Source organism: Fundulus heteroclitus, chromosome 2 (assembly GCF_011125445.2).
Source record: "Fundulus heteroclitus isolate FHET01 chromosome 2, MU-UCD_Fhet_4.1, whole genome shotgun sequence".
Classification (NCBI taxonomy): Eukaryota; Metazoa; Chordata; class Actinopteri; order Cyprinodontiformes; family Fundulidae; genus Fundulus; species Fundulus heteroclitus.
The window spans coordinates 27,869,527-27,890,963 of NC_046362.1; the positions used below are offsets into that span (position 1 = coordinate 27,869,527).

Sequence of the window (21,437 nt, forward strand, 5' to 3'; positions counted from 1 at the left end):
AATATGAGTCACTGAGAAAATGGTCGATGAGCGTATGATCCCAACTGTAAAGTGTTCTAAGGAACATTGACAGTCACATTGAAAAAAATAGATACAACATTTTTTTTTTCCAATACCTGAAATGAGAGCCAAAATAGAAAAATTGCAACATTTCTCATATGTTTCTGTTGTGGAACTTTGACTTCCACACTGGGGTATTGTCTGTTTCTACTACAAAAATCAGTCTGAGGGGGGGTAATACTGAGCTCTCTAACCCCGTATAGCGCAGGGTGCTGTGTCTGTGCCCTGAGTTTTAAACCTTGGGTTTGAATTTGAAAAACAGACTCTCTTAATCTAATTTATTCCACCGCCATGATCAGAAAACCTAAGTATTCTTCAGCACCAAAAAAACAGCTCAAAGATTTATTGGTGTTCAGTTATAATATATTTATTTTTGCTGCAGTCCCCTGCTTGTACAAGTTTTCATTGTGTCTGTTTGCTATTTATCCTGTGAAGCTTGTGTTTGTCTGCCTTATTCTGTCTGACATTTTAGCAGTTAAAAAATCTCAGCCTGAATCTTGAGTGATGTAATGTGACATTTGTATTCAAGATCGGGTCTTTCGCCTGGATGTGTGAGCTGGTATTAGGCATTGCAGGTGATGTTTTGGAGCAGTAAAGCCCTCTCTCCTGGGCTGGCAGGGCTGCTTAGCATTTACAATGAGCCTTAGCTGTGTCTACATATCTTCCACATCCAGGAGGGCTCATCTGCACCGCAAACATTACCTGTCTCTTTGTCACCCCTGCGGGTTACACCAAAAGGAGAGAGAGGGGGGAATTGCAAAAACAAGCCAAGAAAATAAAGCCGCATGTCACTATCATCATCTCTTACTGCTGGTCTAAATTAACATGTTGCCAGCAAACTCTTTGAGTAGATAATTTACACTTTTTAACTAAAGAAATAAACGCTATAATGAGAAGGGCACAGATAAGACACAAACACTTGTCATCTTATTAATATTTAACCTTCCCAGCAGAGAGTTTCTGTATCTTTTCTCTGCAAAAAATAAAGCGGCTTGAAGAGGTTAAGCGCTGATACGGTTATCATGCTGTCATCGCTGCTAAATCATACCGTACATTTTAATTTGAATTACAGGAAATATAAATCTCAATAAACGTTTGAGAACATCATTAAGTGTTGGCGTCTCCACAAACGAGCAACGTGAATAACAATAACGTGCAAGCGAAGGAGTGTAGCCCTACGTGTTGGTGTTTAATCTCTCACTATTCTGTCATTTCTGCAGACACAGCATATGTTAGGGTTTTCATCAGCGACGTCAACGACAACAAGCCCGTCTTTGCTCAGCGACTGTATGAAGTCGGCGTCGATGAGAATGCAGATGTCGGCCTGGCTGTTGTCACTGTCAGCGCTACTGACGAGGATGAAGGTACGCTTGATGAAGCAAGAGAGGCGGTGGGATTCAAAGAGCATTTTTTTTTTGCTCGTGCCAATCCCTAGAGTTGAAGGTTAAAAAGGCAAGCCAACGGGATTTCCTTTAAAAGTTGTCGTATACCAAGGTTTGCAGATTTTCTCTGTTCTTTGCCCTAAGTTTCGTAACGGAGCAAACTTTTTTTTGGCAGTCCATCAGTCCGTTTTTCACCGAGCTATGTGGCAAATAGGAACTGTTTTTTTGTAGAATGTCTTTTTTATTTTTTATTTGCAGCAGCATGCACAAAGCCACCCTTAAGGACAGACTTTTCCAATCTCGGATGTGCTCTGCAAAAATCATGTCGCTAAAATCAAACTGTGTACTAGATTCAGTAGTCGTTTAAGTGCTCAGTAATGCACTGTAGCACATATGTTCCAAAAACACTGACATGCTCCCCCACAGTGGGTGGGCGGGATTTAAGCAATAAAGCAGTTGCTCATCCTTCATATAGCAGCCTAAGATCCTTTTATCGGGAATGTTTAGGTCTGTTAATCAAGTATTTATGGAGAGCAGTGTTGCAGCTTAGGCTGGGCTGCCACACTAATGATAAATGGCTGTGCTAAAACACCAACCCCCAACATTAGAGTTACAATGTGATTGCACTTGTGCCAAAGAAGCTGCTCTCAATCTGTCTTGCTTAAAAAGTCCCCCCCCCCCTTGGTCTGGTCACTGTAAGCCTGCCAGCACCCTGCGATGGACAGGGGAAACTCTCAGTTGTGGCTGTGTTAATAACACAGATTAATGTATTAACAAGGGATTGTGGCTACTTAATCCCAACAGGATGATTGAAAGTAAAGACTATATGTTCCAGAAGATTATCTCATCTATTAGATTGGATCGTCTCCACAGAGGGACAGAAGATAAGTTCAGATATTGACTTCCACTTTTCTCCACTACAACCCCAAACCTCAGCCAAGCCCCCAAATAATCCCCTAAAGGACAGTATAAGAGTGCATTATGCTGCTTTCAACTCATTACTTTTTCCAGCACTCCTTTTAAATTAGTATCTGATTAAAGCTGAGGAGACGAATTACAAAGTTTCCATTTAATGAAGTAATCAAAACAGGAAAGGGTTACGTGAAGAACTACTCATTCTCAAGCCGTGGAGGAAATGAGGTGTAATACCCTTGTGGTTGCATTCTTCTTCAGCTGCCGAAGCAACAGCATGAAGGTAGAATGTGGTAAAATACAGATTTACACTAACAGACCAGGACCAAGGTTGTACACTGCAAAAAGGGAACTAAAAGTAAGTAATATTTTATTAAATTGAGTGCATTTGTCCTTGATTTGAGCAGGCATGTTCAAATGATCTGCCAATGGAATAAGATTTTTGCACTTAAGACAGGAACAGCTCATCTCCATCGTCTTATTTCAAGTGCAGTATATCTGATTTATCTTATTTTGGGGTTTCAAAATATTCATTCCATTGACAAATAATCTTATATACCTTCTCAAATCAAGGACAAATAAATTCATTTCAAGAAAGTTTTACTTACTTTTAGTTCCCTTTTTGCAATGTATGAAGCCCTAAGCAGATTTTTATTTTGGGGTCCAGCGGTATGAAAGAATGTCTTGCCATACAATCACATCAGTCCTCAAACATTTGATGTAAATCACACTTGGGATAAACTGCTCATTTAAAAAAAGTTGTTGAACAGTTAATGTTCTAATAATACTTTATGGAAGCTTTTTTTTTTTTTTTTTTTTTTAAAAGATGAATTCCTCATAAGATAGCAGAGAGAATTAGATTTAAAATGTTTTTCATTTAACCAAGAAGTTTGATTCAGGTCGAAAATGGGACACACATTTCTGAAGGTATAAAAAAGTAGTGCAATTTAAAAAAAATAAACAGTTTTTATTAATTTTATTTTAAAAATTGCCTGTCTCAGTGATCAATGGAAAATAATTTTAACTGGCATTATACCCTGATGTTAGCAGCAACGTCCCCGACTAGATGATTAAAAACTGACCACAAACTTTCCTAATCATCCATTTGTAATTTATGCCACAGGAGCCAATGCCAAGCTTCGTTACCAGATAACATCTGGCAACAAAGGAGGTGCTTTTGACATCGAGCCCGAGGTTGGGACGATCTTCATCGCACAGTCGTTGGACTATGAGAAGCAAAAGCGATACAAACTGCTGGTCCTCGCCTCAGACGGGAAGTGGGAAGATTATGCTGCAGTTGTGGTCACCATAGTCAATAAAAATGATGAAGCACCTGTGTTTTCTTTAAATGAGTACTACGGATCTGTCACAGAGGAGCTGGATGGGTCGCCTGTTTTTGTGTTACAGGTGAGAAGCCTCCAATCAAAACGCTCGCTGCACGCTCTGTTCTTTTTAGCCCTGACAACATTTCCAAATTAACTTGAGACATGTCCCATTTTTAATGAGCTTCCTTCCTAACTTTTCTCTCAGTGTAGGTTTCTTTGTCAGCTGAGTAATTATTACTGTTTACTATTCAGGCATGTTATTTCAATTTATCTGCTGCTAAAGTGTCTAACCATTGCCTGGCATATTATAGAATTTTAATCTCTTCGATTTATGGAGACGGCAGAGATAATTGTTGGGCAGTAATGCTGTGAAACCCATTCTAAGGCGAGATGGGAGACAAATGCCCGATCTGAACTCGTTGCTTTAATTGAGCCGGTCAGGAGCGGTGAGGAAACCGAAATGGGTTGCATGAAAATGCAGGCCAAAGCAAAAACCACTTGAGTGATTGCTGAAAAGAGATAAGGGAAATCTGTAATTTGGGTTTGAATGGGTGAATCAATACCCGTTTTCTAAAGATTATGTCTTACAGGTTACAGCCACTGACCCAGACAAAGATGCAGACCAGGGGGCCATCCGCTACTCCATTCATGGCCAAGGCGCCGAGTCGCACTTCATGATCAACGACATCACTGGGGAGATGTACGCCCAGCGAACCATGGACCGGGAGGAGCGGGCTGTCTGGCGCTTTGTTGTCATGGCGACGGACGAAGAAGGCGAGGGGCTTACCGGCTTTACAGATGTCATTATCAACGTGAAGGACATCAACGACAATGCCCCAACATTTTTGTGCGCGCCCGATAATTGCCATAGCAGCGTGGCGGAAAACTCGCCTCCTGGAACGTTTGTCGTGGAAATGACGGCTGTGGATCTGGACGACGCGGCGGTGGGTCAAAACGCCATCCTCACCTACCGGATTACAGAGAACGCACAGAATTTAGACAACGCAAACCTGTTCACCATTGATTCTAGCACTGGCACCATATCCGTGGCGGAGGAGGGCCTGGACAGAGAGCTCGCTGATAGCCACCGTCTGGTCGTGGAGGCCAGGGATGGTGGCGGTATGACAGGCACGGCCGCCGTCACTGTTGTGGTGACAGACATCAACGACCACGTGCCAAAATTTACAGAGGACTGGTGCAGTGCCCGTGTACCGGAGAGCACGCTTGAGGACTCTTCCCTCCTGGAGCTGAGTGCTGTGGACCCTGACGATGGTAGATATGGGCAGTTGGTATTCAGCGTGGTGGCGGGAGATGCAGAGCAGCGATTCTACATTGTTAGTCACAAAAAGGAACAGAAGGGCACTCTCAGGCTGAAAAAGAGGCTGGACTTTGAGCATCCGGATGAGCAGAGGTTTAACCTCACCATCAAAGTGGAGGACTCCAATTTTGCCAGTCTTATCAATTGCATGATCATAGTAGAAGACGAAAATGATAACGCCCCCGTCTTTACCCCGAGTTCTCACCTGCTCTCCCCTGTACCTGAGGATGTACCAGTAGGAACCAGTATAATTCAGGTCGTGGCCGCTGACTCTGACTCGGGCCAGAACGGAGATGTTTTTTACAGCATTCTTCCCCATTCAGACCCATATGGACACTTTACAATCAACCGAGGTGGGGTTGTCACCGTCACCAAGCCACTTGATAGGGAAACCGTAGCAGGTTATGAGCTGGTTGTCATGGCGACGGACCGCGGCGCACCAGCACTTACTGGCAGTGTTACGGTCCACTTGCCATTGCTCGACATGAATGATAACGGGCCAGAGCTGGAGATGGCGTACACGCCCGTGCTGTGGGAGAACAGTCAGGCGCCTCAAGTGGTCTGGCTTAACGGGAGCTCCACTCTCCTTCACGTTGTGGACAGAGACTCCCCAGAGCATGGCCCTCCTTTCCTCATCTCCCTGCCCTCCGTATACTCCGCTGACTTCCACCTGCAGGATCACGGCAATGGCTCGGCCACACTCACCACCCTGCGGAGATTCGACAGGGAGAGGCAGAGCGAGTACCACTTACCGGTGGAAATGATTGACAGTGGCCTTCCGCCGATAACGGCCACAAGCACTCTCACCATCACTATTGGTGATCATAATGATAACGCCCATCAGCCAGGAGAGAAAGATGTCTATGTGCATAGCCGCAAGGGTGAGTTGCTTGCTTACCCTCTCATTTCATTTCTTGCTTCTTCTTCTTGTTTCTGCTACTGCACTGCAGTGTTTGAGTGAAGAGGCAAAACTAAGACTACAGCTGAAGGGGAAAGTTATAACCGCTCTACCTACTCAGTGTGGTCTGGAATTCATAATTGCTTTCACACATTTACCCTGTGTTTTGTTATGGTAATGATGTCAAATTCCTTCTCCAGCCCTGAGCACTTTCTTTCGTTGCCTTCCTTCTGCCTAAAGCTCAAAGGTACATCGCTTTATTGCAGGATCATCACTCTTCTTTTGTCCACGTTTCTTTTTGCCCTCCGGGTAAGTTGGTTAGGAATATTGGCTTGTTAGTGTTTTGATCCTGCACAGAGCTACATGGCAGTTTTGGTAATTGTGGGTAACGGGAGTGCCGTGACTCATGGAGGCTGCCATTGTTTACCCAGCTGCGGTGCTCTGGCACTGCAGGTCGATAATAACATAATCCATAGTGAGATAGCCTTGCTTCTTTAAGCCCCACGCTCTCTGAAGTGGAGCACTGAGAGCTTATTCATTCCAGCAGTGGGACTTCACAGTTATGAGCATAATAAGTAGAACAGAACACAAGAATGAAGGAGAAGAGAGGGACGAAAGATAAGTGTTGGCATCAGCAGATTCTGTCCAGACTGAACCAATGTGTGTGTGTGTGTGTGTTTACTTGCATGTGTGCGTTTGTGTGTGTCTCTGTGTGTGCGTGTGTGTGTGCGTGTGCGTGTATGTCTATGTTTACCTTGAACAGGAAGGATGGGAAACGCAGCTCTAGGGAAGGTGTATGCCCCAGATCCAGATGATTGGGACAACAAGACCTACAGTCTGGAGACAAGTGCAGCCAAGTAAGAGCTCAGCACTAATTGGATACAATTTTTTCCTCTTTAAACTTACTGATCTCTAAATGCGCCACAGAGGTTTAAGTTCTAAAGCAGTAGAGCTTCATAAAACCTGCCAAATTTACAGAATAAAAAAAAAAATAGATAGCATGTGCGCTGTGGCAAGCCTGCATTTCCCCCAACAAGAATCCCTCTGAATGATATCACTTGCTTTAAACATTGCTAACCAGTATTTTTCCACTCTTCACAGGCAATTCCCTATCCTCCGCTATATCCCACACTTTCCATTAAGATTTTAATCACTGTAATCTTCAGTGATTGTTATTCTGGAAACTATAATCATACTGAACAATCGCAGAAATCTTGATCAACCTGAACAAAGTTCAGGGCCTGAAGCCGTCTATACGACCACATTCTAACTACTTCGGGGACCTTGGGCTGTTATTCAGTGCGAACACTTTTAGAATCAGATTAGAAATACCAGTTGCATATTTGTTTTATTCATACAGCAACTTCTAACTGTCACCATGACAACTACCAAGCCCTTTTAGAACCATCCAGATCCAAAGAAATTTTTTCTTCTCTTTTTCTTTATTTTATTTAGCTTTTTTTCTTTTTTTCCTTATAGGCAATATGTTCTTGCCTATTATTGTATTTAATAGTAAATTGATTCATATTAGGGATTTACTATTTAGTCGGACATTAATGATCAGATTCATATGTACATCCATCTGTCCGTCCATAAATTCATTTTGACTGCGTATCAATCCTTTCTACCATGCATCTAGCGTTGACCATCCATCCATCCATCCATCCATCCATCCATCCATCCATCCATCCATCCATCCATCCATCCATCCATCCATCCATCCATCCATCCACCCTCTTCCTCATAGTCTGTGTTTTTTGCAGGTTTCATATTGAAACCCTGACCACCATAGATTAATTGGCTTAAAATGAACAGACAGCTCTGAAATTCTTTTTCTAAAAAAAAAAAGAAGAAGAAAAAAAAGAAACTTTTACATAAATCATGTGCAAGAACTCCGTCTGTTCGCATTTAAGCTTGCAACGATTTTGCAAGGTCACTTGTCCTGTTTGGGTTTTTCTTTCTCCATTCTCCTCCTGGTAACGGTTGCTCTGCTCTTTTCAGATACTTCAGTGTGAATCAGAGCTCAGGAGTGCTGACCGTCCGGCAAAACACTCCAGCGGGCAGCTATTGGTTAAGAGTTGGGGTGTCTGATGGGGTTTGGCCTGACGTGATATCAGGAGTCAGGGTTCACATTAGGGAGCTGGAGGAAAAGGCCATTCTATCGTCTGCCTCACTGCGTTTGACAGGTAACGTATGCAGGGACACATGCACGCGTGATTGCAGAAATGTAGCGGAAATTCTTAATCTGTTGCTTTCAGCGTTGGAGCAGGTGGCTTCTTAACTGTAATGTCACTTTACAACCTCAGTCGGACCTAAAAGTCAGACATATATTGAACAAAAAAAAAAAACTGTCAGCTAGAGGAAAGCTTGCTCATTGTTGACTGTGGTTAAGTGTGTTTGCACACTAATGTTGAGTGTGACAGCATGTTCCACGAGTCTAAATTAATTTGTACTTTTCATTTAATGATTCTGAAGTTGTCAATCCACTTAACACCCAAATAACAGGCTGTCAAAATATCTTTTTTTTCTCTCCATCTTGCATTGTTTAACATTTCTAAGCATTGCAGAGCAACTATTCACAATGCTCATACGTAACAGCTTTCTTCTCCTTCTTCCTCTGCCGCGGTCTGCGGTTCATGTTAGTGTATTCATTTTTCTGGCAGTCTCTCAGATCAAATCTCAGTTATAAAAGGTCAATCTGGAAGTGTCAGGTAAAGTCCTTGACATTTAAAAAGCCATTCGGCGAGCAGAGTCAAAGGCTGTTATGGATGCCTCCGACTCGGGGCTGTTATCATGTCTGAGAGATTAAAAATGACTGCTCACATTTTGCAGGTGGGTCCCGCCCCAAACGTGATTGATTTTCCACTCCTTAAAAATGTTTTGTACAAGGCAGTTTGTCAAGACTCCAGCCTCATGCCAGCGTGGAAACAGACTCCGGACACGTTCACCTCAATGGACAACTCCGGGAGGAAGTGGATCAATAGAGGGAGATGTTAGGCTACCTCTTGTGTTAATGGAATAAGGAACCTCACAGACTTTGATCAACTCTGCAGTTGTCATTGACGAGTCAGTAGTCCTTATGACATGAGCCTCCGTTCTCTTTGTCTCCCGAAGGCATTACAGCGAGAGAATTTATCGACTCGAACGTCGAGGGGAAAAGTCGGCTGGAGGCATTCTGGGACTTCCTGTCTGAAACCCTGTCTGTCAGACCGGGAAGTATCAACATTTTCAGTGTAGCAGACAGAGAGGCGAGAACAGTGGACATCCATTTCTATGTGCTAACCGATAATGGCTACTTTTGCCCAGAGAAACTGCACAGTGCCCTAGCAGCACATAAAAAGAAGGTATGTATACCATCCTGTCAGCGCGATAGAGATCACTGTTCATAAATCAGGTGATAAACCTAGGAGCTTGAGGGAAAGAGATAACCAAGCTTTTTATCTGCACTTTCATTCTCACACTGAATTTCTGTCAGCTTACAGCCTGACCCTGTCATGTCTATTTGTCTCTTATTCACTTGTTGTCAGTGTAACTGTTCCTTCTGGAACAACCTCTCTTCCCTCCGTATTATGTTATTTTAATGAATGTAACTATCTTGTCACTTTACCCATTGGTCTAGAGGCATAATCATCCTCTTTTGCATTTCTTGTAAAGTGAACCTTAGAACAATGCCTTACAGAGGTACTTACATCCCCTGAACTTTTACGCATTTGTCATCTTAAAACCAACAAAACCAACAACTAAAACAAAGTAGTGCAATATTGTGAATTTGAAGGGAAATAATACAAGGTTTAAACAGGTCACGTCTGAGAGAAAACCTGTTGGAGGCAACAACGGAAAGTTTACCTTCCAGCAGGACAGTGACACTATACTTCCTGTCGGAGCTACATTGGAATAGTTCAAATCAAAGTACATTTATGTGTTAAAATGGACCAATGAAAATCCCAGACATAAATACAGTGTGGGCTCTGGAGCAAAGCTTAAAAAAGACTGTTTACATACACTACCCTTCCAATAAGACTGAGGTTGAGCTGTTTTGCACTGAAGATCGGGCAAAAAATTATGTCTTCATATGTCTATAGCTAGTATGTGTGATAATAGAAAAAGATGGTTTTACACAGTATTTAGAATAAACATGGCTGAATACTTATGCAAATTTTATTTGTCCTACAGACTCCAGTTTGTTCATGTAAATAAGTACCACAGGGATCAGCCCTTGGGCCAATTCACTTTAACTATATATATATATATATATATATATATATATATATATATATATATATATATATATATATATATATATATATATATATATATATATATATATATAGTATGCTTCCAATAGGTAAAATTATCACTTCGCTGAGTTCCAATTTTGCATTATTTATTGTTATTTCAACTTTTATCTCTGTTTTTTTTATTTTCATGGTTGGTACATCTGGCTTGGTGCTCTGTTTAATTGTGAGGGAGGGGGGATCCTTGCTATTACTCACTCTAACATAGAAAGTATTCCTGGATCAGTGCTTTGGTGTTCTTTCCGTGCCTCTGCTCTGTCCCCAATCCCCAGTAGGTTTTGGATGATGGCCGGTCACACTAAGCCTGGTTCTGCTGGAGGTTTCTTCCTGTTAAACGCTGCTACATGCATGAGTAATTTGGTGCAAAGCCAATGGCAATACAGACTGTCCTCCGTGGCTACACACTCTTTTAGGAGGAGAGGATCTGCTGGGTTTCCTGAGATGGAAAATGTTTTGACCAACGTGTCTGTATGATTTGATTGAAATTCAAGTTAGTGCCTTGAGATGACGTGATATAAATAAATCTGAATTGAATTTTATTGAATTGAATCATAGTTTTTAGATTTTTATTAGTAAAACATTTTTAAAACCAGGCACTATTTTCCTTTATATTTCAAAATTGTGCACTGCTTTGTTCTGGTCTACCACACAAAGTTCTAATAAAATACACTAAAGGTTGTGGTTCTAATATGACAGTGTGAATAAGTTAAAAAAAGTATGAATACTTTTACTATGTACCGCATATCACTTTGTTGGGAATACAACTAAATAGTAATCTGAGATACAATTCCCTGTAATCTTCCCAGACAATTATTATAATTCCTGTTCTTTTTTTTCCCCCTACTTCCTTTTCACGCTGCAGCTGCAGTCCCTCCTGCGTGTGAATGTAAGCCAGGTGCAGGTAGATGAGTGTGTTCGTGCTGACTGTAAGACATCCGGCGGCTGCTACACACAGTTAAGTGTCAGTGACTCACCCGCCTTGATAGACTCCGGTGCTTTATCCCTGGCCTCAGTGAAAGTGACATCTTCAGCCGTATGTGGCTGTGCTGCCAGAGAAATGACCCACCGGACATGCTCCTCCTACCCCACTTACCCCTGCCTCAATGGAGGGACATGCATCGACACACATAATGGGTACAGGTAAGAAGCATAGCACTAGTAAGACTTCAGTAGTAGTAGTGGAATTTACTCTTAAAAAGGGCAAACATAAGCTTGTTTCAATGTTAGTTATAACGGTGTCTGTTAAAATGAAATGCTCTTGAGCTAATCTACTCTTGTAAGATGATGATATTTTTTATATATACAGGTTCCTCCACAATTATTCACCCTCCTGGCTAAGGATGTGTAACCAGCCTTAAAGTAAACCCGTTTTTATTGCAGCATCATTATCTCATTTTGATGTATCTAAAAAACAAAACAAAAAAAGAAACACTTTGGTCTGCATTTTGAGTAGTATTTAGTGTGGAAGAAAATAAAACAGTTTTTACAATTTTTACATGAAATCAGGTGTACCACAAATGTTGTCACTATGTTCATAATGGTTTATGCAACTCCCTCATATCAGTAGACCAGGTTTAGCCTTGATCTTCAAAGGATTTGCGTGTATTAAAACAAAAACAAAAAAAAAAACAATTGTCTTTATACCGGGTGCAAAGAAATTTGCGTGTGCAAAACCAAGCAGAACAGCGGGTGCAAACCTCTTTGCGTGTTTGCGTACGTGAATATGCAGATCATATGCTGATGACCGAACTGCACACTTTTATGGGAGGAGGATATGCAAATGTTAATACTTACCACCCTTAAAGTTATTTATCAATGCTGAAACTGATTGCGGATGCGTTTTTTTTCATGTATATTTAGTACATAGTTTACAACACGCTCGCCTCCATTAGTTGATGGATTCATTTTGTATTTAATAGCAGAAAATACTTAAACAGCAGAAGTTCTCCATTCATCCTGGGTGTCTGGAGAGATCACGTGTTGGCCGTTTCTGACTTGCATCGCCATTCAGAAATTGAAACATTGCTTACATCTTCATCTTTCTTTTATGGCAACTCCCAAACTCCCAGTAACACACGTAATTTATTCTTTTAAAGGGGGCGGGCCAATTTGGCTTGGCACGTAGCAGTCTTTGTAGATCAGCCCACTTTTTGCACCTGGAATCTTTTTTTCTGCCCACGCAATTTATCGCTCCTTCTTTGAAATCCTTGAAGATCCAGCCCTCAGTCGTCTACTACAATAATATTTCACAAGATAAGACTAGGGATGAAGTGATTACTGGTTGTTATTACAAGTGTGATAAAAAATGTTTGGTTTCGTGTGTCCAATTCAAAATCAAATTAATAATAAAACTGAATATGATAACTGCAATATTCGAAGATTTTGAACGCAACATCCGACATGCTCAAAAAAGGACATTTGCTTTATGGTTTATCCTGCTGGAAATTGATCACAATTTTAATCCAGTATCCCCATGGTCCTCTGACATCAACAAGACATTTTCTTCCACACGTTACTGCTCACTGGATGTTTTCTCTTTTTTCGGACCATTCTCTGAGAGATTATTGTGTGGAAATCCCAGTAGATCAGCAGTTTCTGAACTACTCAAACAGCCTGTCTGGCACCAACACATTCTACATTGACAGTCTCTTAAAACTAATTTCTTCCACATTCTAATGCTCGGGGTGAGCCTCTACAAGTCTTCTTCACCACAGATGACAGGCAAATTAACAAATTAACCAATTTAGTGTATATTCCAGGGCTTCAAATATATAAATGTTGATTAATTGTTGCAGTCATAAAACCAATCCTCAATGGGAAGAAATAAATGTGTGCGTTTAATCGTACACTCTTTTCATCACACTCTGACGCGCGGACTAAATAAATATAAGTCAAATGAAAATATTGCAATTTATCCCTCACTTTTGTTTGCTCACAGATTGGAAAATTGCATTCAATGCCGATCATGTGAACGTGGAGTAAAGCTGGTCACACACCTAGCAGTCGGAGATGACGTGCATGCAACTGTATTTTGGATTTCAACGCATTTTCTATTGTTTCAAAGCATCGCAAAACTCATGTCCTCCAAGGCACACGCCTCCGCCTCAGAAACATTACATGGGACCTCATGTGAATTTCATTCCATCCATAAAGATCCAATTTTTCCCCTTGTCCTCTGTTGAGGGAGCTTAACAGGAAACCTCAGAGAGGAGCTAATCAGATATTGTCAGTCAGAAGTGATAATAACAGGCCATGCCCTTCCTGATTTGGACTGCCATTGCTCTCATGAGTCACATGAAAGAACAGTGAAAGATTGAGGTGCTCTTTCACTGCTTATCGTGTGCGTATGTATGCAGAAGGCTACCCATCAGGCTAAGCCGCCTCTTTTGCCTGCATATGGATCAGTATTCCCTCCATGTGCTGCCTCTCTGCACAATAAACAGCACTGTTAGAAACAGCCCGTTACAGCCTCAGTACACACAGCCTTCTTTAGACACTGCATGAAAATAGATGGCTTTGACATTATCAGCAGAGCCAGCTTGTCTCACATGCCTGCAGTAGAGAGGACAGGCTGAGATCAACCAATCCCCTCAATCCTTGCCATCGATGTGATTGAAAGGGCTGCTTCTCATCACTACACATATCTCTTTGTTTTACGGCATTTATTTTGGCCATTGAAATTCATCATTACACTCTCTTGCTCAAACACATTCAAGGGTCTCACGGAAAACGTTCAATTTCCCGTTTGTCCGAGAGGAGGGATCCTAAGGGCTAGCACTGTAATCAAAGCCGATAAGTACAAAAAGAGGCAATCTAGCAATGTGGGTAACAGCCTAAGTGTGAGCAGAGGGCAGTTCACGAGAGTGGGGGGGAGTGGGGGGGGGGACTTCAGAAAATCAGTGACGGCTCGACACATAGAGAAGTGAGAGAAATAGATTTAATTACCTCCTAACAAAGGGGACGTGATGTGCAGAGCCTGAACTGTCTCCGGGGAGTTCAGCTCAGACAGCTGTTATAGATAAAGAATAGAACAGAGTAATGCTGTGTTCATAACTAATTGATTTAATGTAGAACTGAATATTCGGGGCTTTGTCGCTAATGCAAACAATTGATAGATAGAAACGCTCGGCTCGCTCTGTCAACAGACGGCGTGTTCAAACACAGTCAGACCTCTCTGTCTGCGTGAATCAACAAGACTGTCACGTACGGCTTAGACAATGCGAAGATTTCTGAGAGCTCAGAGCTGAATGACACTGATTGTTTCTTTCCACTTGTTTTGTCCAGATTTCTCACACATTTTCCCCCTCCCGTCTCTGCTACAGGTGCCACTGCCCCCCACAGCTCGAAGGGCCAGACTGTCAGCAGACGAGACTTAGTTTCCTTGGTAACGGCTATGCCTGGTTTCCTCCCATAAGGCCCTGCTTTGATAGCCATCTTTCACTCGAGTTTATGACGGAGGAAGATGACGGACTGCTGTTGTATGCAGGCCCCTTGGCCACTCTTTTACCAGGGGATAGTGAAGACTACATCGCTATAGGTAAAGAAAAAATAAGTAAAATCATATCTCTGTAATTAGATGTTTGTTATTTGGCTTGTGGGCTCTAAAACGTAGACCTTAATTGTCTGCGTTAATTACTGGGAGATGGCTAATCAGCAACAAATAAGAGCAAAGCTTTAGGTTTGTGCTTACTTTCGAAACATAAGAGATCTCAACTGTCTTATCCTTCTCTCATCTCAATATGATGCTTTAAACACTTTTACTAATTAATATGTAAGCAATGCATTTTCATAAGCTTCTGAGGTCAATATTATACCAGCAGTTTAACAATCAAAAGACATGTATTTATGTATTAACTGCCAGAGTGAACATTGGCAATGTTTTCTGGTCTTCTATACTTCTAAGAATAAAAAGTAACTTTTTCTTTTGTTTTGATACGACTTTGTAGTCAAATATTTTCATGAATTATGGAGATTTATACAGTGGTGTTGGTGGTTTGATTCACTGTGTTTCAGAACATCAAGCAAATTTAAATATGACTCAAAGACAACACAAGCAAACACAAAATGTAGTTTTTTAATTAAGTTTTTTGTTAATAAGGGGATAAAAACCTACATGGCCCTGTGTGAAAAGGGGATTTACCCCTCTGTTAAAACTTATCTGTGGTTTATCGTGCCTAAGTTTGCGTTTTCTCGCCGTACCCAGAACTGACTGCTGCCACACCTTTTCTCGATCAAGAAATGCCTTAATAGGAACTGCCTGATAAAGGCAAGTACACCAAAATATCCTGAAAAGCTAGACATCATGCCAAGATCCAAATACATTCAGGATCAAATAAGAAAGACAGTAAATGAGATCTATCAGTCTGGAAGGAGTTACAAAGCCATTTTTAAAGCTTTGGGACTCCAGTGAACTACAGTGAAAACCACCATCCACAAATGGTAAAAACATGGAAAAGTGTTGAACCTTCCCAGGAGTGGCTAGTGGACCAAAATTACGGCAAGAACACAGCGACAAGTCATCCATTAAGTCACAAAACACCTCACAACAACATCCAAAGACGTGCAGGCCTCACTTTCCTCAGTTAAGGTCAGAAACCATGCCTCCATCATCAGAAAGAGATCGGGCAAAAATGGTGTGCATGGTAGAGTTCCAAGATTAAAACCACTGCTGAGCAAAAAGAAAATTGAGGCTCATCTCAGTTTTTTTTTTCCAGAACACAACTTGATGATCAGCAAAGACTTAAAAAAAAAACATTCTGTGGACTGATGAGACAAAGGTTTAACTTATTGGAACATGTTTGTCCCAATACATCTGGTGTAAAAGTAACACTGCATTTCAGAAGAAGAACATTATACCAGCAGTAAAATTTGGTGGTGGAAGTGTGATGGTCCGGGGCAGTTTTGCTGCTGCAGGGCCTGGAAGACTTACTGTGATAAATGGAACCATGAATTCTGCTATCTATCAAAAACAAGTCCTGAAGGAGAACGTCCAGCCGTCTGGTAGTGAACTCAAGCAGAAACCAGTTTGAGCTCTGCAGCATGACAATGATTCAAAACGCACCAGCAAGTCCACAGCTGAAGGGCTGAAGAAAAACAACATGAAGACTTTGGAGTGGCCTAGTCAAAGTCCCAACATGAATCCTATGGATTGTTCATTCTGGAAAACCCTCCATTGTTACAACAATACTGCAAAGGTGACTGGGCCAAAGTTCCTCCACAGCGATGGAAAGGACTCACAGGGACATGTAGGTTTGGATTTGTTTCCCCCGTAATAATAAAAACCTTCATTTAAAAACTGCATTTTGTGTTTACTTGTGCTGTCTTTGACTCAGATTTAAATTTGCTTGATTTTCTGAAAGACTTAAGTGTGACAAACATGCAAAAAAATAAGAAATGAGGAAAGGCCCAGGCACTTTTAAACACCATTGTAATTCTAAACAATGCCTTATTATACCTTACCCAATGTCATTGGGTATTTTTTTTCTGAAGACTTTGTGATAGATCCTATTTCCATTTTTGTTTCTAATCCCAATTTGGGCAAATCGGCTCTTTTATGACCCGGAATCAAACAAAAATACCTTTAGCAGAATGTTTAGAGACTGAAGCAGTCCCAGCGTCTATTTTCAACGACGGTTGGAACTCAGAGGGTTAAAAATATGTAGGCTATTTTATGTCTGCTTTGACAAAAGCATAGTTTTTGCCATGATGGATTGCAAATCAAATTGCAATCCATCATGGCACAGTGAGAGAAGTCCTTCACAAGTTGGGAAAAATCTGAGGCAGTGACTGACAGTGCCGGGAGTAGATCTGAGCAGCTCCAGGTTAGACTGTTCTGTGGAGAGAGAAATTGCAAACCTCAAGAGCTACATCTCAGGTCTCAATTAGGAGGTTAAAAGTTAAAGTTCATGAAAGTGCAAGACTACTGGATCAGAAACAGAAACTTTAAGGAAAACAAAGATCATTGTAAAAAAAAAAATGGCGGGGTAAAAATCTCCAGTAACACTATGATAGAGTTTAAGGGTCATGGAAAATACTGATAAAACTGCATCATAGGGTTATCACAGCTTTTGTTGTTTGTTTGTTTTTTTCCTTAGTATTTTGGCATTGTTTTGTTTCTAAATTATATAGAAAATAAAGTCCCTAAAGTAATATGGCATTGCCAACAACATTATTACAGAACATCTCAGTTTCAAATATGCCTTAAGAGGTCCTTTTTTAATTCAAATGATTTAAATAAAGAAAATGGGGCTCCTCCCTTCTCTTTTAAAATAATTTACATACAAAAGACACTCTGTACCCCGTGAGGGATATTATTAATGCATGAGGGCTTCAGGTGTACCTAGTAACAAAGGCACATTTTAAGCTTACCTTGAGAACTCTGACCTTTCTGGCTAATTTACTCCAATTGTACTTCTTAAATTGGTTATTTCAGTTTGAATTATTGTGCTGACAATGCCATCATTGAGATGTTTCACAAATGGGAAATTAGAGTTTCTACCGTCTTTCTGGGATCAAAATTACGCACCAATCGTGCAGTTGAATCTGGAAACAAAACCTTAGACAGACCTGGCAGAGCAGGATGAAGTTTTATTTTATTTCTAAAGCAAAGGTAGTTTCATTACATAAAATGTATACTTTATCAACATGTCCAGTTCAGAGCAAAACAAGAAGCCAGGGCAAGACCTTTGACTTTCCATTACTGAGTGGACAGAAAAAAGCTAAGAAGGATGAATTTCTTCAGTTCTTAGCTTAAAGTAACATCCTATCCCCCTTCTTTCAAATCTAAGTAACTCACTGAATAAGATCTTTTCAAACCTGGAGGGGGGCAAAAAAAAAACATGCTACAAGATTAATTATACTTTTTATTAATTTATCTCAGTAGCGTACACAAATCAAGGCAAAATGCAGAGCACACAGAGAAATGTAAAGCTTTTGTGCAAATAGCTTTTGCAAAGTTTTGACCCAGATAACGCTAACCCACAGTTAGTATATTTACAAAGCAATCCAAATAATAATTAATAAAGCTGCATTAAAAACATCAATGCCCCGTAAAGTTGTTATAGTTAATAATGATAATGACAATACACCTTAAACTACAACATACATACATTTAAATTACATTCAAAATTTTAAGAAGTACAAAAAAAAAACACATTAGAAAATATAAGACTGGGAAATAAATCAACAGATCATATACGAGAAATTGTTTTTTCAAGTCCTAAATGTTTTTTTAGGAGCAGAATTATGGGACAAACTGCAGAAAAAGATACTTGTTCACATAATATTAGACTGAAAAAGGGTTAGGTTAACACAAAGTATAAGGTAAAAAAAATTGTATTCAGAAGATGATTACTTATACCTATAATACCTATAAGATCAGAAGACTAATTTGATGTAATAACTCGTCTTTCTCAACTTGCATATGGAGGAAGTACTTCAGCCACTGAATTCAGGAGTCATCAGGGACACATAATAAAACATGGAGGGCTCAAGGGCCTGAGGACTGCAGTTGAACAACCGCGGTCTAACGAGTTCTAGGAGATTGAATAGGAATTTTGGGTAAATAAGCACAGCTTAACTTAAAAAACATATACCATTATATATTTAAAAATTTTATCCAATGTCCAATATTGAATCCAATGGTGTAACCTTAGTGTAGTTTTAACTACAATTAGTGCAGTTTAAACTGCACTAAGCTTAGCGTACTGTCATCCTTAAAACAGCCAGCATACTATTAAACATCATGTTAGTGTAGCTTAATAAAAACAAATCTGTTTCTTTCCCAATAAAGTATGAGAATCAATGGCCTTTAATACAAAAATACTGTATAGCAAATTCCTAATCAACTAGGTATAGACAATGAAAATCAATTCATTTTATAAAAGTCTGAGATGTTAGATTTTTTTTCTTGTATTTTTAGAGAAAATGGCAAAATGAATAAATGAAATAATTTCAGCTAATGTTAAATCTTCTGACATGACTGATACTAAAACAAAAAGAGATGTATATAAGTGATAGAATATCAATGTGGTGTGTCCCTTTTAAATGGTAAATAGCTTATTCTCTTACAGTGTCGTGCCCAGAGTAGGGGTTCGAACCGCTAACCCTCCAATTGCAGCACAAACTTCCTAACTCCTGCATCACTGTCAAAATCAAAAAATGGCAAAGTGTGATTTGTTGTCAATATGAGCTGGGATTTACCCCAGTAAGGTTAAGACTTGTTGTGTCAACTGTTTGTTTCTCCCCCAGTAATGTTCACTCACTCATCCCATTACCTGTAAAGTCAGTGAACTATAGCTGCTTTCTTTTTACTCTTTCACTCTTTTTTTGAATTGAGTTCTCTTGTTCTCTGTTGGGAATCCCCCATGCCATGCTTGAATACCTTGTGCAATCCACTTCACAGGTCACTCCTGGGAAAGCACATAGTGATTTCAAGGAAAAAAAAATCATTGATACAGTTTATTTTTGCTGATAAAAAGCCTTATTTTACCTTGTGTTGTGTTTTTTTTTTTTTTTTTTTTATTAAATCAAATTAATACAAGCTATGTGTATTGTGTCTTAAAAACCTAATGTTATTGCACCCTTTGGAGCACTAAAACACTTTGAATAAGCCTCATTACTTTCATGATGCATTCTATTAATTGACATAATGGAAGAAAATGAATAAGGATTGTTTGCTTTTCCTGGCAGAAAAATCTTGCAAAGGCATTTGCAGCAAAACAGTGAAGATAATGTTAAATATGCTTCATGTAAAAGTAATATTGTGCAATATTGTCATATAGTAAAGTAATGTTAGACTTTATGCTCTTCTGTTAAACATCATCTTGTATTTATAGTATCATTTTATTATCAGGTTATTGTTTCTATCACTGTGTAGATTCAGCCAACACACATTCATTTCTATATTTCTTTTTAGTGTTCTCTAAACCAATGAATGTTTTATGATCAGAGGACAATGAGTGAGTCTGCCTAAATTATTTCTTATATTTATTTTGTCACCTCAATGTGATAAAGAACAACTCTGTTTCACCTACAGTGCCAGAACCATTTAATAGTATCCCTGGTATAGAAGTGTAAAAAGCCTTAATATCAATTCCTCTTTTATTGCTTTGGAATCACCTTACTGGCAGACGTCTTACCTGGTATTTCCTAGACCTTCCCTCCCCCTCCAACCTGATTTCGGATAACCAGAAGATGGATGGATGAGCTTTAATCGCCATGTTTGTGCACACAAAGTATTAATATACAAAAAAGAAAACGGAAACATTTTTGTAAATATGAAAATATGCATGTTTTTACAAAAGAGGAAGACGTGGTCAGGTTGGTGCAAAAGTGCATGGTACCGTTCCGGGCACTCTCAGTTAAGTGTTCATCAGATTGGCAGTGTGTGGGAAAAAAATGTCTCCGTGGTGGTTATTTTTTGTAAATAGTACCCTCTAGAACCGACCGGAAGGTAAAAGTCTAAACTGGTTGTGTGCAGCATACAGCATATGGGAGGTCTGCAGACATGTTATTTGCCCTGTTTCTGACCCTAGACCTCTACAAGTCTCGGATAGATGGAAGGTCAGCCCTTTGATCCTCTTTGCAGACCCAATTGTTCATTGTAGTTTGGACCTGGTCTGTTTTGTGGAAAAGCCAAACCTCTAAGTGATAGACATGCACAAAACAGACTAATAGTCTCTGCTGGGCCTTATTCTTCTCTTTTTGTAAGAAACATCTCAGGTGGTTACTAAGAAGTGTTGTTGCGGATGGTGAAAGGAGGCAATCATCTTATTTATTGGTTGTCCCACATGCCAGTCATTGTGACGTGCTCACCTACCGCCAATGTGCATGCTTGTTCCTTGCTAGTTTCCTTGTCCTGCGCACACGGCCCTTTATTTTTTACGTATCCCCTGAGCTTTGGTTTCAGTCATTCATTGTAGCTCCACTGCTCTCACCGTATTCTTTGAAAATAGCTTAGAGAGTCGCAAGAAGCAAACTGTCTTACAACTTTATGACAAAAAGAAGAAGGTCTCAGAATAAAGAAATAAGACCCAGGTCTTATTTGGGTTTCATTCACACGATCCCAATGAGGATAGGATGGTCTTGCGTGTGCACAGGCATTCAAAAAAGGGAGTTCCTTACTTAACCTGACTCTTGCCAGATGGATGTAGTTCTGCCGTGCTCCACACATGCTCCACACATACTGTTGTAAATTAAGAAATGCTTGAAGATTCAACTTTCCCCACAATCATAAACTAATATTTA

General features: G+C 40.2%; 1 protein-coding gene across 1 annotated transcript in view; it reads left to right on the top strand.

The window, feature by feature from the left end:
- Positions 1–21,437, top strand: part of LOC105924376 (neural-cadherin) — a 178,202-nt gene that overhangs the window by 121,542 nt on the left and 35,223 nt on the right. The window contains 8 exon segments of the mRNA XM_036152005.1: positions 1,281–1,424; positions 3,478–3,761; positions 4,270–5,878; positions 6,659–6,752; positions 7,897–8,081; positions 9,010–9,239; positions 11,053–11,330; positions 14,513–14,727. Of these exon segments, the coding sequence (XP_036007898.1) occupies positions 1,281–1,424; positions 3,478–3,761; positions 4,270–5,878; positions 6,659–6,752; positions 7,897–8,081; positions 9,010–9,239; positions 11,053–11,330; positions 14,513–14,727 (3,039 nt within the window).